Below are 17,033 nucleotides of genomic sequence, written 5' to 3'. Positions count from 1 at the left end.
ACTCAAAAGTGTATGGTGGACTTCTCGGCATTCGCAAGCATGGACGGTGTGAACGAGCTGCTTGCTGAACTCCAGTTGCCTAAGACGTTCCACGTTGCCTGCGAAGAAAATTCTCCCGTGAGTTCCGCCCGCGCCGGGGGAGACTCAGACTCGGGAGGGGGTATGGCGTTTCTACAGGCGAGAGCTGACTTGTCCTTAACACAGTGCAGACACCACGGCGACGTGTGCTTGTGGTATTCTCACCCACCCCAGAAGGCAAAATGTTCGATCCGCGGGTGGGCATACAAACTCTCCATCGACAATCGCAAGAAACAGTGGCATGGCGATCCTGCGACCAGAGGTCAGGGCCTCCAAGGCATCTTCTAGCGTGGGCGATGTGAATTGGAACACTTCGATCCGTAGGATGTCGGAGGCGTTCGGTTTCGGCGCGGCATCGAAAGTGCCGTCGCGGGGCATTTCGACAAGGGGCCCATTGAAGGAGGTCAGAATTCACGGGGTACAGGCGGCCATCGGGTCTGGGATCAAAGCCCTCATACTGTCTAGTTGTAGCACTAAGACTGTGAAAAGGCATGATTTAGCTAGACATCCGTGTTTAGTCTGACAACTCATATGTCCCCTGCCGCTCGTGCCAGCTTGGAGCGAAGTGGATGTTGTTGCCGGCCATAAGGCAAAGGAGCCCTGCATACCTGGGTGTCAGGCAGGCATCGTGTGTCCCGACTCCCGAGCCGGGAAATCCTGGCAATGCCGAGCTTGGCTCCGGGTAGCCAGAAATGAAGCCCGGTACGTGTGCACTTCGTAGTATGATCGTGCACCAGGTGACACGGCAAGCTCGGATTGTGACCTCAGCATCACTGTCTTGTTACAGAACCATTCAAGGATGCCGGCCGGCCGGCCGGACGACCCTCCTGACCGGGCGACCCTGGTCAGGTTCGCAGAACCATGCCGGACCCGTGACGTGCCCGGGACGGCTTCTAGAAGGACGGGCCCCATGCTTGCTTCTCCCGGCTGATTATCTTCAAGGCCCGCGCGGCACCCGGACTGAGGCGAGAGCAGGACGCGGGAAGATGGATGCCACCAACCCAGCGGAGGATGTCCGGTCCACTCCGTGAACCCCCAAGGCATGAGTTCTAGTGACTAACGTAGTTCCTGGTACTTCGTACTAGCCCTTTGAATGAATGCCATGGCTTGACGTCAATCCGTCCTTCGGGTTCAACGGCAACGGGCACCAGGGTCCTTCAGCCTTGTCAGACTGACAAAGCTGGCGGGGTCGGGCAAAGAACATTCTCGGGCAGCCAGCCAGCCCTGCAGGTGGGCGTGCTCGCGCTTCGGGCCTGTTCAAGGCGTTGGTGGCTTGCCGTGGCTTGGAGAGTGGATGTCGGCGCCGGAATTTGCGATGGGTCCGATGTTGAAAAACCCGGGACCCTTGGGCAGCCTCCACCACTGAGAGCCCCTTTCACGATGCGGGACAGAGGAAAAAAGTCTGCTCCCGGCCGAAAGCGGATACTACAACGTTTGCACTGGCCGCAGAATCGTTCGAGAAGGGAGTCGCATGATGGGAATGGGGCTCGAAAGGCCGGCCGACCGGCGCCTCTCGTTGAGTGGTGGCCATGTCAATTCCGAGGGCCGGACGGGCGTCCATTTTGTTGCACGGCAGGAGCGCTGCAAGGCGACCCTGATATGAAACAGAAGACGGACCTATGCCTGTACTAGTTTTGCGGCGACCAAAAGCAGCTGTCTGGATGCTGGGCGCTTCTTGGCACACACAGAGACACGCGGCGGCGCGGGTTCGTGCCTGGCAGCGAGGCTGTGCTCGTTTTCCAGAAACGAGTTCATCTGCAACCAAACCCACGGCACTCCTCAGGGCCAAACTCGGGCTGGCCCCACTGCCGTCTAGCGCAGCCGTGTCGTCTGCCTGAGAGAAAGGCCAGGGTGGGGAGGGGGAGTGCGCATCATCTCGTGGCTGCCGTTATTATGTTTGGTGGTGATGCTGGCAGACGCACGACACCGGACGCGGATTCGTGCGTTATGGTGACGCCGCGGCTGGGCTGCTTACGTGCGCCGTGGCAGTGCGGGCAGGTTGGGGTAGGGAGGCCAGCCAAACGACCGACACGACGGCATGCTGGGGTCTCGGCGACGCTCGGCTCGCTCGCATCGACTGCAGTCTTGGGCTCTGTCAGCAACACGAGAAAGCGAGATGTGGCGTCGCATCAGTCTGGCGTAGCGTGGCGCTGCCTTTCGCACCCTTGAAAGTTGAACGCCTTGTTGCAGCATTGGGCAATGCCGAGATGCCGTTTGCGAGCCGTCGCCGGATCATGGGGGGAACGAGACTGATGCTTGGTCGCGAAGCTTGGAGATAATGATGACACTGCCTGAATACTTGCATCCTGTTGACCTCGTCCCATGGCAGTCATGTCAGTTCACACGACTTCGTAGGTAGATGCCGTGTCACCTTTGTCGAATCGCTTGCTGCATCGACCTCCCGAAACAGCAGGATGATTCAGACGCATGTTGGCCTGCTTGCCTGGAGGACTCGGCATCATGAACCACCATCGAGTGTCGTCATGAGCCGACTGCACTCTCATTCGCCAATCGCTCGCAGCGGTGCTTCACGACGGAGTGAATCAGCAGGCTACAGGCATAATCCGAACCATGCAGGCGCCAAACGCACTGGCGGCAACAAAAGCGGCACGTATGGCGGTCCGCTTTGGAGCGTGGCCGCAGCCAGATCCCGAAGCGAGTCGGCGCGGTGACTCGAATGGACCCGACCCGGGCATGGCAGCTGCCTGGGTGGCGGCCCTGCATCTCAGGCGGAGGAGTCATCGCCGTCGCAGCTCAGCCCTACCGGTTCTAGCGTCGCCCCTGCCATGGGACTGTGGTCGGTGCCGCCCTCGCTCTCGGATCCATCGCGTTGTCCGTTGCCGTTGCCAATTCTGCTGCTGCTGTTGCTGCTGCAACGCCTGGTCCCATGACCTCCCAGTACCTGGGCAGCAAGCCACAGGTTCGCACGGGGGAGGCGGAGCAACGCTTCACTGGCTGATTGATAGCCGCAATCCAGAAACGGCGAGCGATGCGGCCCATTACCGGCCACGCTGTAATCCCCCCAATGCAGCAAATCGTTGCGAAGGTCTGCTGGGCCGTGCAACGCGCAATACGTACACACGTCGCATCGGCAGTGCGGCCATGTTTCGCTTTGGTCGAAATGACGAGGACACGCCTCGCGGCAGGGCCCCATGCACGATTGCTCCCAAAGCGTGTGACGATTCGGCATCGCGGAGCGGGCCCGGGGATTGACCATGGCATGGTGCATCACGCCTTTGAAGAGTAATCCATGGCGGACATAACGCGTTGCAAGAAGACGACGGTGCATCGAGGGCGACGCCAAAGCGTCTGACTCGACGCGGAACCGAGTTAGTCTCGACGCCAAAGACAAGAATAAGGCAATGACATGCTGAGAAATTGGGGGAAGCAGTTGGAAATCCAAAAGAATGGGACGGCGGCCGGCCGGCAGCAGGAGCAGAGCCGGGTGGGCGGGCATAGGCGGACATACCTCAGCAGTGGTGCAGGTGCCCCGGGGCAAGGAGCATCAGGGCAGCTGGGCAGTCACTGTAGCGGCTTCAGTAGGTCTCGCAGCGGACACAGAGGCCCCCGAGCGGGCATGACGTGCCCTGAGGCGAGGGGGGGGGGGATGGAATCACAGGGCGCGGGCGCACCATCATCAGTCATCGTCACCAGGCGGACGCTGATTAGGAATACCGCTCGGAGAAACGAGCCCTCCACCCACCCGTGGCGCGGCGCCAGCGTGAAGCTTGAGGCCCAGTCAAGGGGATTTCCAAGCCGCCGACCCCCGCGAGCGGAGTACCGTTATGCGCGAGGGTACATAGCCAACGGCGACGCCGTGGCCGGGCACACGGGTTCCGTCGCGGCTGTTGAGACCTCGGATTTGGCTCCGCAAGCCTGAGCCTAACGGGCTTTGCGGGCTTAGAGTCGTCGGATTTAGTCAGCGGCAGTGCGGAATGTCCACGGCTTGCGCACACCCTTACGGCAACCCACTCGCTCGCTCACCCCTGCGTGCGCGCGGGCTCGGGTTCGCGAGCGCCAAAGCCCGGCCGGGGTGTGCGTTGCTGTCGTCGTCGTCGTCGTCGTCGGCGTCGTCGTGGCTCGGGATGCGGACAGTAGGTCTGACGGGCTGCTCACCCTCCTCCGAGTTAAAAGAATCCGGATCCCCCCCCCGGGATCCCGGCACAACATCTCTATTCCCCATCACATCTTCGATACCGACGACGAGCATTTACACGAGCGAGCTCAACATCAATCACCACATCAACGACAACAGTCCCACTCGTCAACATCGGTCTGCATGACAAAGCGAGCCAGCACCGCATACTATCCCAGCTTGCTCCCATCACCGCCTCCAGGCACAGTTTCGGCTTCCCTGCACCGCAATCGGGCGTGTCTGCTGCCTTGAGTCACCCGCTAAAAGACCCACCCTCACCACTTCGCACGCCCACCACAACTCCACCACGGCACACCCCCCTCCCTTCGGCAACGCCAAGGTCCACGCTGCAACTCACTTGGTTGCTTGGATTTTATAACAACCCGAGCCCGCCCCTCCGGAAGACATCTCCGGATCCTCTTGATCATCATGTCCACTGCCGCAGTTGCTCGACCACAAACTGCAAGCTTCTCCTTTGGAAAGCAACAACCACTCATCCGATCCGCCACCAAGAAAGCCATGTCCATCACGCAGACTTACTACCTGGCTCACAAGGCCCGGGCCAAGCTCTCTCGCGAGGCGGCCCAGCCTGATCACGACCTCCGCCTGCTCGTAGGGCACGCCAACCTCCTCGACTCCCTGATGCTTGAGCTTGCCGATGCCGAGCGCGAGCAGGAGCGCTGGTTCAACCAGTCGGTTCGCGGCTCTTCAAGCGATAAGACTGCCGCCCGCCACGTCCAGTGGGCCGATAGCATCGCTGAGCAGCCCGAGGACGAGTACGACTCCGACTCTTCTGACTCCGATTCCGACTTTGACTACGAGGACGACGTTGAGATGACCCCCGCCGTCTCCGTCTCCGCCCGGACGCCGGTCGTCACTTCCCGACCGGTGGCCGCCTACGACGACGAGCAGGAAATGGGCGACGACCTCGAAGAGGACTACGCCCAGCTCGAGCTCGTCCGGACACCATCCCACTCCAACTCGCCGCCCGAGCTTCTCGCCGACCACGACTCTGAAGAGTCTGACGACGAGTCGATGCCGCCATCACCTGCCGACGCCTTGCTGCCCTACACCGAGAAGGAGGCCAAGGAGCAGGGTTCGCTGTACGACGAAGAGTACTACGTCTCGCGGAGGTCTCCCGCGGGCCTGGTATCTGCCATCTCGGTATACTAGGTTCCGACGCAGCTCTTTCCAGCGAATTCTCTCCAGTCTCAATTCTTTACGGCAGCGATGGCATAGCACGGCGTTTTTTACTTCTACATGGGCATGATACCTCACGGCATATGGCGGGCAAACTGGTTTTTAAAAATAGCGACTTTTGATTTCATACATTCACGTTCATGTTTTACGAGAACGGTCACCACTCTAGAAAGGACAAACAGCACATTGTCAAGGGATATACCAATGATGATGGGGGAAATGTCAAATGATACATTGCATTTTGCGATTGCCGCTCCCGGGCTCTCAGGAGAAGCTGAAGCCAACGGTAGAGTGGCAGCGGGTTCGGTCGGCATCTGGGCCGCTAGATAGGCACAACGGAACAATTGAACAGAGCCGATTTGAAACTCATCTACTACTTGCACTTCACTTCTCCGCAACAGTGACACGCATGACTGTGATGAGAGCAAAGAAATTTTCTTCTTCTTTGCTCATTTGCAACCATCGTGACTCCGACCCCTGCGGGACGCGGACACCGCCTTGGTGGAAAAGCGGGGCAGAGGCGGCTCCGGCATGAATCATGCATGCGTCCGTCAATCAAAGCAAGCCGAGCAGGCACGCAGCGCCGCCAGGCCCAAGGTGTGAAAAAAAGAAAGCGGAGGAAGGAAGGGAAAAAAAAAAAAGTGACTGCGGACCCACCCGGGGCTCGGGCTCGGCGGCTCGGAGAGTGCGCGGGACACGCAGGGCGGGCAGGCGGTACTGAAAGGCGCGTTGATTCATCAGCCTGGAGGGCAAAAAGGGAGGGGTGGGGCGTGGAGGGGCGTGTGTCTTGTCTGGCAGGAAGTGAAGCGTGCGTGCGTGCGTGCGTGCATCGCAGCGCGCAGCAGCAGCAGCAGCAGCACTTTGCTTGGCCCAACCAGGAGCCACGATCTGGCCGTGAGGGTGGTCACGTCAGCCGATAGCGGATCACATCAGCAAGCGACCAGAGCACACGAAGTGCGCGCCCTGTCTGTTCATCCTTTTGTCGTGAGCTTTGCCATCGGCAGCAACAAAGGCGAAATCGGCTGGAGGGCAGGGAAACCGCGGGAGTCCTCCTCGGCCAACAGACAATGCGAGGGTTCCGCGGCGGTGGTGGCGTCACGAGTGCTGTCCGCCGCCCTCATTGAGGGGCTGCTGGCGAGAGCGGCAATCATTGGGTTCCTTGATCTTTGCCCGTGCCCGAGGCACGATCGGAGGTGGTGGGATGCACCTGGCAAGCCTGGAAGGCACGGAGCAGAGGAGCAATCATGTTTGCGACACGGAGAGAAAGAAGGTTTGGGCGGATAGGCTATCCGCAGAGGTTCATTCGTCCCCGCTCTCTGCCGCCAACAGAGACAAAGGTGAGCACGATCTTGTGTTCCTCGCGGTACACCTGCTGGATGGTGGACAGCGATAGTTACTCGATGGGAGAATCGGAGGCGACAAGGAGGTGCTTCGTACGTACTAAGTTGCCAGGCGTGTCCGCTGAGCCCGTGCAGCAAGTCACGGCGACCGTTGATGAGGCTGCTAGTAGTGGGCGTTGCCCAGGCAGGGCGCCGCAACGGCACCTCATCGGACCCCGCCAAAAGTCCGGCGATGGCCCCACTGGTCTAGCCGCCCACGCAGGGAGCGAACGGCCAGCTGAATGGACGGACGGGCAGCGAGCCAAGCGCTCATTAAGTTGCTTGGTATTTGTACTCTCGCCCAAACTTGCACGCAGGGGCGCAGGAGCAGGCAGTGCACACGCAAGCCCGGCCATTGCGTCGCATCTGCCACGCGGCGCATCAGACTCGAATCAAAAGCAATCGACGACCCCCCCGCAGGCCGCCCTTGAACAGGAATGCATGCATAGATACCTCATTCGAGATGGATGCCTGTTCCTGAGTGACAAGCCGATTGCTTGACTCGCGTGCGGAGCAAAAAAGCTTGGCCGACAAGGTGCCAAGGGTTTCACGGCTGCCATGTACGATGGAAAAGCAAACAACGGCCTCTATACTAGTAATAACACTACGGTCACAGTTGGCGACGCCGAGCAGCACTTCCTTTGGCCGCGTCCGGCAACTTTGGCAGGACCAGGCTAGGCCGCGGCGGATTGATGCTCACGCCCCCGTTGTCTCATCGGACAAAGCGCAGGGAGAGGGGAGTGCGTGGCATCACGTCCGGGGGGTCTCGCAGCGGGTGATGGGGCTTCCGCGTGACGTGAAATGATGCGTTCCTGGGCGTTCCTGGATTGTGCATCCCCCGGGCGGAACGCGAACAGTCCGGTGCGTAACGTTGGTACGTAACTACTTCGTAGAAAGTTAGTACCTAGGTTTCCCATCCAAGGCCGCCGTAGGTATCGCTACGGCACGGAGACCAAGCCATTCAATATCGCAGTGCGCCAAGTCCATTGCTTCGAGCCACCCCTTCTCCCGGCCTGTTCTGTACGTGCTGCACATGTCTTGATGATGTACTACATCAATGACAATCCCGCTTGCGACCTCGGACGCCGTCAAACTCCGCTGCAAGTCGCGAGTCTTGGTGCCCCATGCGCGCGCCCGCCGCACCTGCTGGTCATGGGATCGCTGACGCGCCCCGCCGTTGCCGGCGAGGACCCGAAAAGTCGTGGGGCCGGGCATCGGAGCGACCGGTGGCGCCCTTTGCAGAGCGACATCGCCGGCCCCCGCGTGGGGGGCGTACAAGCTGGGGAAAACCCATTGTCTCGTGGCAGACATCCCTTCCGGAAGGTGTTTCGTCAAGACTGCAAATGCGTCTGGGCCGGTTCCGTTGTTCGGAGCAGTTCGTTGGGTTTCGCGTGCTTACCGGACGGGGCGTGTCGCTTGTTCGCTTTCGCCATCTGCCGCGGATGGTCGGATGGGATGTCGCAATGTCCACGGAATTAAGTGCCGTGCCCGAGACACTCGGCCAGATACCGGAGCGCCCATTGCTTGCTCGCAATCGGCCTCATCGCAAATCGTCCTTCGTACACATACCTACTTACCGGGCGACCCGGATGCCGGAGTCGACACGGTTACGGCACACGTTGCGAATCACCCCATGGGGAAATAGATAGCATCAGGGGGCAGGGGCACGGCGATGGCGGTGGCACGGCGCGGCGTCATTTGATCGTCAGGACTGTCTGGCACCTGCACCGGCCGCCTATCAGCAACACACCGTCGTCCGCGGAGCATGGTCACTCAGGCGCGTCTTATCAATCAGTCATCGGCACTTGAGCACGCCGACGCCCGAGGCCATGGCCCGCCCCACGGTTCCCGTGGTCGTGTCGGGTATGATTGGACAAGTTTCCCTGTCTTTGCTGGCCGATGGAAGTGGCACGGAGTTTCGGGCTTTGAGCCCGCAAGTCTGGAGGTCGGCAGAGCTCGAGGTGCCGACGCGCCTCCGCCGCCACGGCACGTGCGTGTCATGCCCGCCCGCCGGCTCTCCGCCAAAACCGCTGACCAAAATTCCGCACCCACAAAGTCCACCACCTGGAGCTCCTATCGCACGGGCGTCTCTTCCCGCTGCGACACTCCGCATCGCCTAGTCCTCCATAGCACGACGTCAATTGCTTCGCCCGCCGCCGGGCCAATCCTGCTCCGCCATGAGCGCCGTCGCCAAGCGCGCGTTCGGCGCCCGGGCCAGCAGCCGCGCCGTCTGCCCGAGCTGTCGCCGGCAGCAACGACAGCAACATCGCACCTTTGCCAACGCCCGCTCACCCGCCTCGCCACCGCCCAAACCTCCGTCGTCAGGCTTCGCAGCCTTGCCATCGAGGCAGCTGCTGGCCGTGTCAGGGCCTGACGCGCCTAAATTTTTACAGGGCATCATCACGGCCAATGTTGCGCAGCCTGATGGCCTGCCGCGGACGGATGGCTTCTACACGGGGTTTCTCAATGCGACCGGCCGAGTGGTGCACGACGTCTTCATATATCCGTTCAGCAGCGGTTCGGGCCTCCCCGTCGAGGATAATGGTTTCCTGATAGAGGCGGACGCGAGCCAGATGGGGCGGCTAGCCAAGTACATCAAGCGGTACAAGCTGCGGGCCAAAGTCGCCGTCCGGAATATCACGCCCGACGAGGCGAGCGTCTGGCACGCGTGGGACGACACCGCGAGCTTCAGTCCCCAGGCGAGCGAGTCTTCAATGGTGCTCCAAGATCCTCGCGCGCCCGGACTTGGACACCGTGTCATCCAGCTCGACGGCACCAAGACGCCCGGGCTGGACCTCGAGCAGTCGAACGAGGACGCGTACACGATCCGGCGCTACCTCAATGGCGTACCCGAGGGCCAGGACGAGATTATTCGCGAGCAGGCACTGCCTCTGGAGAGCAACATGGAGCTGATGAACGGCATCGACTTCCACAAGGGCTGCTACGTCGGGCAGGAGCTCACCATCCGGACCAAGCACCGGGGCGTCGTGCGCAAGCGCATCCTCCCGTGCATGGTCTACTCGCGGGACAAAGCGGCGCCGCAGTCGCTGCTGTACGAGCCCGGCGAGCCCGAGGGGTCGCCGTCTTCGGACCCGCCCGTCGAGCGGCTCACGGCGGACATGATCCCCGGGGAGACCAGCATCGGCCGGTTTGGCAAGCGGGGCCGCAGCGCGGGCAAGTGGCTCGCCGGCATCGGCAACGTCGGACTTGGGCTCTGCCGCCTTGAGATCATGACGGACGTAGTGCTGCCAGGGGAGCAGGCGGCCGCGACATTCACCCCGGACAACGAGTTTGTGTTGGAATGGGGCGAGGAGGAGAGCAAGAGCAGCCTCAAGGTCAAGGCCTTTGTGCCTGGGTGGCTGCGACGCGGGCTGGACGGCTCGCAGCAATGACTGTATAATCTGTAAGCTGTTGCATTTGTACTACATTGTACCTGTAGGACGACAGAGGATAGCCGACGACGGCTTCTCCATCGAGGCATACACATTTCCCTGCCATGCACTGTGCCGCCCAGGTGTACCTCGGAGCATCAAAGGCTGGCGCCACGCGGACCAGATTGTGGTGATGGTTTTGCGCCTCAGCGGGACGGGTCGCTAAATGTGGAGTGTCGGGTTGGGCGAACCCCGATTTGACAGTGAGACAGACAATCCAATGTCCGTCGAACCCATCTGTCGTTGCACTGCTGCAAGCCCTGCACGATTTCAGCCGCAGCGAGTGAACTCGACAAATGTAACTGCATTGGGCGCAGGGCTGCAGATCTCAAGCCGACGGCCCTACGGCTGGGGGCGAGGCACCATCGTGAGGCTACCCAGGGATGAGATTGGACGAGGCCAGTGGCTTTTCGGGGATTGAGCCATCGTCATCACCGTTCCTCTTGGCTGGTTCGGCGCGCCCGCGGACTCGCCGTGGGGGTGGGTGCCAGGCCGTAGAGCTTCCAGTCATGGAAATTTGGAGGGACGGGTGCCCACGATGCCCTAGGCAGTGTAGCTGGGGCGACAATGCAACTCCCACGACCGGGTGCGTGGTGCCGAAGCCGTCGACAAAGAACGCCGTTGCTTCGTACCGTACCTATACTGTATTCTACTTCGTAAAGCCCGAGTTGGCGGCCAACCCGATGGGGGCGGCGCAGCGACTAATAACAATCAGCCCTGTGGCAGTGATTTGGAACCGCGTCTGGCGCCTTTTGCTCTTTTTGGGCTGACCACCTCACCAAAATAGACGACGGCGCAGGAGAGCAAACGCGCTGCGACTGCTTCCACTTTCACACCCTCGTCGCGCATCAAGCAAGTGCGGCAACGCGTGGATAAAGGCCTCTGAACCCTAACCGCCGCTCGCCCATCGGGTACTTGGTTCCCGTGACGGCATCCTCCGCCTCCAGATGGATCTTGCCGCTCGTTGACTGTAGATCGGCCCTTCGCTCCATCCAGCCCCCCCGAGTTGGCATCACGATTGCAACGTTCGTATTACCCATTGACCTCGTCCACCTTCTTGGGAGTGCCGTGCGCATCGAGTACCGAACCAGTCGCCGCCATGGGCTGGCAGGACTGCGAAGCGGCCCCGGCCAAGAAGCGCCTCATCGTGCTCTGCGACGGCACCTGGATGAACAGCGACTACGGCTACGTCAAGCCCGGCCTCCTCAGCGGCAAGGGCGGCCTTCAGGTGCCCTCCAACGTGACGCGCATCTCGCGCTGCTTCAAGCGCCGGTGCGCCGACGGGACCCTGCAAATCATCAACTACGAGTCGGGCGTCGGCAGCGGGAGCAACATGCTGGACAGCGTCACCGGCGGCGCCTTTGGCGTCGGCCTGGCAGAGGTGAGCGAGGCTCTCCACGCGCGAAACACCTCTGTTCTGTTTCCCCCGGCACGGTCGGTTCTGGTGCTAACAGCGGGACAGCGCGTCCGCGAGGCCTATGCCTACCTGTGCGCCAACTATCGCGACGGCGACGATATCTTCCTCGTGGGCTTCTCCCGGGGCGCCTTCACCGCGCGCTCCGTCGCCGGCATGATTGGCAACCTAGGCCTTCTCACCCGCGAGGGCGTCGAGCACTTCTACCCCATATTCAAGGATATGCAGCACTGGATGGACGACGACTACGACGACCCGTTCCCCAACAGCCCCTTCCCGGACAAGCCCAAGGGCCCGCATGCCGACGACGAGTACCGCGTCCGCCTCGCCAAGATGGGTTACACGCGCGTCGTGCAGCAGAACGGCGCACCCATCACCATCAAGGCCGTGTGCGTCTGGGACACGGTCGGCAGCTTGGGCATCCCCCGCATAGCCTGGCTCGAGAAGGTGGGGATACGCCCGTCCAACGACGAATAAGTCTCCCCTTCAAAACAGCCGCCGAGAGCTTTGAGAAGAGCGCCAGGCTAACACTCTATGAACGTACGACTGGCACGACACGGCCCTGTCCGACACGATAGAGCACGCCTTTCAGGCGCTCGCTCTCGACGAGACACGGCCGCCATTCAGTCCTGCCGTCTGGGAGCGCCCGCGGAGAATGAGGCTCAGGACCGATCTTAGGCAGGTCTGGTTTCCTGGAAACCATGGCAACTGTGGAGGTGGCTGGGATGACCAGGGCATTGCCAACGCGACCCTGGCATGTAAGTGTTCGTCGCCGCATGATGGTCCGCTCGTCTCGCTGACGGGCTGCAGGGATGATGGACCAGATGGCCAGTGTGGGCGTCGAGTTTGACAGGCCATCCCTCGACCGCATCATCCAGCAGTCCACGGAATTCTACATGCTGCCTCACGCAAAGAAGCCTAGGAAGAGCCGCCGAGCCATGCAGCAGTGGGCCGTGGATTCCATCTACGAGAGCAACCGGCCAATTCGTCCATGGGCTCTGGGCCAAATCCAAAAGGACTCGAGCCTCCTCTTCAAACTCTCGGGGGAGACGACGCGGACACCAGGCGTCTACCGACAGGTCGACCCCAAGACGAAGCTCGAGAAGGGTAAGTTCCTGGAAGACACCAACGAGAGCGTCCATAGCTCCGTGCGCGTGCGCCTGGCGTGCGAGGGACTGGGCCTGAACGATCAGTCGATATGGACCTGCAAGGCACTCGCAGACTGGCGACTCAAACGCGTCACAATCGCCCGGGATGTTCCCATGCGGGACGCGAGCGGCCGTGAATTCTACAGGGAGCAGTTGGAAGAGCGCTGGGTGTGGAAGTACGTCGGGGACGACAGGCTCGCGCCCGAGGACCCGAACCAGAGGACCATGTGGGAGGAGCCGTTGGGGTACTACGAGCGGTACCTGCTCGACATATCGGGTGGCTCGCCGAACGTGTTTGACCATGCGGAGAAGAGGGCGAACAAAAGCAAGAGGCGGAAGCCGTCGTCACGGCCCAGAAGGCGGCGCCAACAATGAGCGCCAAAGAGAACGAGGGGATCGCGCTGTCTATGACGAAGGACCAAGCTTGTTTTACCTGCACATTAGATACCACATTGAAACCTCTAGATAATTTGATATATTTTTCGATCACCAAACGTTATGCCCTCTAAATGGGCATGGTTTTGTTGCAACCTGTCAGTACAAAAGTAATAATGTAGTTGCAAGTGGAGCGTAAAGCCACAAGGGCCTGGGCCAGGGATCCAGGATGCCCATTGTTCGTGTAACCCATTTTCGGCTGACTCATCACCCAAACGAGACCTCAACTGCCTGCCGCCTTGGGGACCACCTGGTTCTTCTCAAGTTCTCAACGCCAAACACACTTCAACTCTTTTGCTTGGCGTCTCGGAAACTTGCGTCTTCCTTGCGGCCGAGTTTTCACGTTTGTTTCATTCCCAGAGCCTTAGGCACCCCAATCCTCGATGCCCCTCTTCCGCTAGCCCAGCTCAACACGCTCTTACCCACATCACTGCTGGCCCATTCTCACCACTTCATCTGACGGACACGTCCTCGCCGCATCCCGCCCGCGATCATGAGCGACGACAACCGGGACCTGCTGCGGTTGGCCGGAGAGTACGCCGAGCAGGATGTCGACCTGTACGAGCTGCTGGGCGTCGACGCCCTGACTACCAAGGAGGACATCCATCGCGCCTGGCGCAAGCGGTCACTCAAGTACCACCCGGACAAGGCGGGCGCCGACTTTGACGCCGCGAAGTGGGAGCTCTTTGAGCGCGCCCGTGACGTGCTCGCGGACCCCCCGGCGCGGGCCGCCTACGACGCCGCGTCCGCGGCCAAGCTCCTTCGCCGCCAGGAGCGCCAGGCCATGGACCAGGAGCGCAAGCGTTTCGCCGACGACCTCGAGGCGGCGGAGCAGGCGGCGGCGCGGGCGCGCAGCGAAAAGACGCAGCGGGAGCGCGCGGCCATGCAGGAGGAGCGAGATCGGCTGGCCGAGGCGCAGCGCGTGCGCGACGAGGAGCGACGGCGGCAGGAGGCAGCCGCGCAGGAGGTCGAGGACCTGGCCGAGGCGCGGAGGCGGGTCCGCGAGAAGAAGGAGGAGAAGTCGCGTCGGCGGCAGGCGCGCGAGGAGATGAAGGCCTCGCTGGGGAAGCGGGCGCCCGCGGGGCCGTCCAACGGCGCGGTCGCCGTGCCGGGGAACTACGTCGTAGCGGGCGAGGGGGACGGCGACGCGGGCAAGAAGTACTGGGAGCTCGTGTGCGACAAGCTGCGCGCGGTGCAGGCGGCTCGGAACCTGCAGAAAGTGGGCGCGACGGAGAAGGAGCTGCAAGATGCGGAGAAGGGCGTCCAGGACGCGCGGAGGAGGATTTTTGACGCCGAGGCCAAGTACCAGCGCGAGACGGCAGCCATTTGAGATACCCATCATACCCCGAAGCGAAGCGATTTTATTTCTCAGACGCAAATAGACACACAACTATGGCTCTACGACCTGCACGCACCGAATCGTCATCACTTGGGAGCAAGAAATCGACATGAGCGGATTAGAAGCTGGGCGGTTATTGGGCTCTAGGCTTCTTCATGCAACCTCAGGATGCGGACGGCGTTGCCACCCATGATGGCCTTGGCCTCTGCGGATCCCTCGCCCACAGCCTTGGTCACGGCCTCGGCGTTCAAGCTCACACTCTCCCACAGACCCTTTTCGTTAGCCTGAAGCGGCGGGAAGAACGGGTGATCGGTACCAAACATGAGCCTGTCCGCGCCGCTCGCCTCGATGGCTGCCTTCAGGCCGACCTCGGAGTATATGACGGCGTCGAGATAGACCTGCTCCTTGAGCACATCCCAGACGGTACGGCGGCCCGGCTGGACCTTGCCCTCGGCGACAAGCTGGCCGTCGTGCAGAATGCAGCTCTCAATGCGACCCGCGAGGAAGGGAAGGGTGCCACCACTATGGGCGAGCAGCATTCGCAGGTCGCGCACCCTGTCGAAGACGCCGGCGAGGTACATGCGCGTGACGGCAATGGTTGTCTCCATGGGGAAGCCGAGGGCGAGCGGTAGAACGTGCCCATAGTCGGCCGCCCGAGGGCCCCAAACGGCGTTTGGGAGGCCGTAGTGCGGGTGCAGGAAAACGGTGAGCCCCGCCGCCGCGACGGCCTCGAAGATGGGCAGCAGGTTCGGGTCGTCGAGGCCATTGCCAAGGCCCGAGGTCCCAAGGATGACGCCACGGCAGTACTTGAGGGTCTTGAGCTGAGCTATGGAAGCGCGGATGGCGTCGAGGGGCGCTGTCAGGGGCAGGGTGCCGAAGTAGAAGAGACGCCCTGGATGTCTGGCGCACATGTCGGAAAACTCCTGATTGACCTCGGCGCCGACATTGCCGGAAATGTTTGCGTCGAGAAAGTCGAGCCAGGGATTTGCGAGGGAGATGACGGAGACATCGATGCGGTGGGCGTCCATGAAGCGGACCTTTTGGTCGAGCGAGGTATAGTCGGAGGTGAGAGGCCGGCCAGGGACCTTGGCGCCAGGTTTGTTCGCGAGAGCATCATCGAGGGACTCGACCTCGGCTTGGAGAAGGATGAGGCGCGGATCTGGGGACTGAGGGAAGGACCGGACGAGAGGGATGGAGGACCGCGACTCGAGGATCTTGATGTACGAGGGCGGGTACATGTGCGTGTGGATGTCGACCACAGTCATGTTGGGAGGTGACGGTGAGCAAGAGGAGGATGCCACGACGACGGCGGAGCTTCTGGGTTGCGGGGTCAGTCTATCTGTTGTGTCACATTCCCAACAGTGGTCCAGAGGGGAGCGTACAGGAGATGTATCAGAACTGGCACAAGTCTCATGATAGTCAGCTTGGCTTGAGAAGAAGAAGGAGAGATCATCCGGGAAATGCAATCTGAACTCCTCTCGCCGACCTGCTTTCGTCTGCTTGTGGCCTCTGGTCGGTGCCTCTCATCCGTGTCTCGCTGCCGAAGCGGGCAAGACATGGGGATAGACAAAACGGGGGAGGGGGGCAGACGACGGGACGGCTCGTGTCTAGGTTCCTCCTACTAATGCAGAGACGTGCCTAGTTCAAGCATGATGTGGTTCTGAGTAGACGTACTCTGTACTGGAAGCCGAGGGTTTAGCCCTTGATGTGTCAACTCGAGTTGATTGAGATGAACGAAAGGATCATGCGGTACGACGTGGGCGGTTTGGCGGGTCGGCGCGCGGGATGCAACGAGGGGAGGAAGGATGATGGGTGGCTGGGTGCATGCGTGGTACGAGGCAGTACCAGGTACAAAGTACAATTTATGCAAAGCAATACGTACTACCAAGGTACTAAGGTACTGTCGCGGACGACGCTTGGAACTTGGATCGGGGCCGTGACGTCGTGGAAGAATAGGAACATCTGATAGTTTTTCGGCGTGAGTGCGGAGGTCGATTTGTTTAATGTACTTCACTACCCCGATCTCTCGGTTAGCTATCGCGAGATGCCGCTGGGGGAATAATAGCCCGAATAGTCCGATTTCTGTTCGAAATCCCCTCCCGAGTGCGCAGAAGTTGGGCGACGAGCCCCTCGCCGGCAGAGGACGTGGGGCAGTGCGGTGTGCGGCGCCGCGAAATCAATCCATGAGGTGGGTGCCCGCCGCCCGGACGCTGCCCGTCCTCCACTGGGATCCTGGCATCCTGGACAGTGATGAGTTCGGGCGGGGATATTAGCGGCCGCAGCGGGGGTGCGGCTTATCACCCGGCGATCTCCAATGGTGCCCGCGAACTGGATCCCACAGGTGGGGGGGCCCGTTGAGTGCTTCCGTGCTTGTCAAACGCCCAACAGGGCGCTCATGTAAGTGCGCGAGGTGCTCGCTAATAATATGGTACCATTCATTACCAGCTGGATCCTGTAGTTACCTCCCTCCCCCT

At 61.1% G+C, this 17,033-nt stretch overlaps 5 protein-coding genes across 6 annotated transcripts; 4 read left to right on the top strand and 1 right to left on the bottom strand.

Annotated features, from left to right (window-relative positions):
• The first annotated feature begins 4,256 nt into the window (after positions 1 to 4,256).
• Positions 4,257 to 5,772, top strand: JDV02_000887 (uncharacterized protein). The gene has a single exon (XM_047981756.1). The coding sequence runs from the start codon at positions 4,643 to 4,645 to the stop codon at positions 5,384 to 5,386; it is 744 nt and encodes a 247-aa protein (XP_047837716.1). The 5' UTR covers positions 4,257 to 4,642; the 3' UTR covers positions 5,387 to 5,772.
• Positions 5,773 to 8,518: 2,746 nt separating this feature from the next.
• CAF17 (ccr4 associated factor) lies at positions 8,519 to 10,293 on the top strand. The gene has a single exon (XM_047981755.1). The coding sequence runs from the start codon at positions 8,970 to 8,972 to the stop codon at positions 10,182 to 10,184; it is 1,215 nt and encodes a 404-aa protein (XP_047837715.1). The 5' UTR covers positions 8,519 to 8,969; the 3' UTR covers positions 10,185 to 10,293.
• Positions 10,294 to 10,970: 677 nt separating this feature from the next.
• JDV02_000884 (uncharacterized protein) lies at positions 10,971 to 13,271 on the top strand. The gene is made up of 4 exons (XM_047981754.1): positions 10,971 to 11,604; positions 11,686 to 12,110; positions 12,178 to 12,395; positions 12,448 to 13,271. The coding sequence occupies exons 1-4, from the start codon at positions 11,323 to 11,325 to the stop codon at positions 13,158 to 13,160; spliced, it is 1,638 nt and encodes a 545-aa protein (XP_047837714.1). The 5' UTR covers positions 10,971 to 11,322; the 3' UTR covers positions 13,161 to 13,271.
• Positions 13,272 to 13,411: 140 nt separating this feature from the next.
• Positions 13,412 to 16,503, bottom strand: JDV02_000882 (uncharacterized protein). Of its 2 annotated transcripts, none has more exons than XM_047981752.1 (3): positions 16,234 to 16,503; positions 15,942 to 15,957; positions 13,412 to 15,876 (listed from the first exon to the last, which is right to left on the bottom strand). In XM_047981752.1, the coding sequence occupies exon 3, from the start codon at positions 15,822 to 15,824 to the stop codon at positions 14,703 to 14,705; it is 1,122 nt and encodes a 373-aa protein (XP_047837712.1). In that variant the 5' UTR covers positions 15,825 to 15,876; positions 15,942 to 15,957; positions 16,234 to 16,503; the 3' UTR covers positions 13,412 to 14,702. The 2 variants fall into 2 exon arrangements, with proteins under 2 accessions (XP_047837712.1, XP_047837711.1); XM_047981751.1 differs by having other exon boundaries at positions 15,942 to 16,239; positions 16,442 to 16,503.
• JDV02_000883 (uncharacterized protein) lies at positions 13,493 to 14,737 on the top strand. Its single transcript, XM_047981753.1, has one exon. The coding sequence runs from the start codon at positions 13,714 to 13,716 to the stop codon at positions 14,548 to 14,550; it is 837 nt and encodes a 278-aa protein (XP_047837713.1). The 5' UTR covers positions 13,493 to 13,713; the 3' UTR covers positions 14,551 to 14,737.
• Positions 16,504 to 17,033: the final 530 nt, after the last annotated feature.

The sequence above is a fragment of the Purpureocillium takamizusanense genome, chromosome 1 (assembly GCF_022605165.1).
Source record: "Purpureocillium takamizusanense chromosome 1, complete sequence".
Lineage (NCBI taxonomy): Eukaryota > Fungi > Ascomycota > Sordariomycetes > Hypocreales > Ophiocordycipitaceae > Purpureocillium > Purpureocillium takamizusanense.
This window is presented reverse-complemented; position numbering and strand designations above follow the sequence as displayed.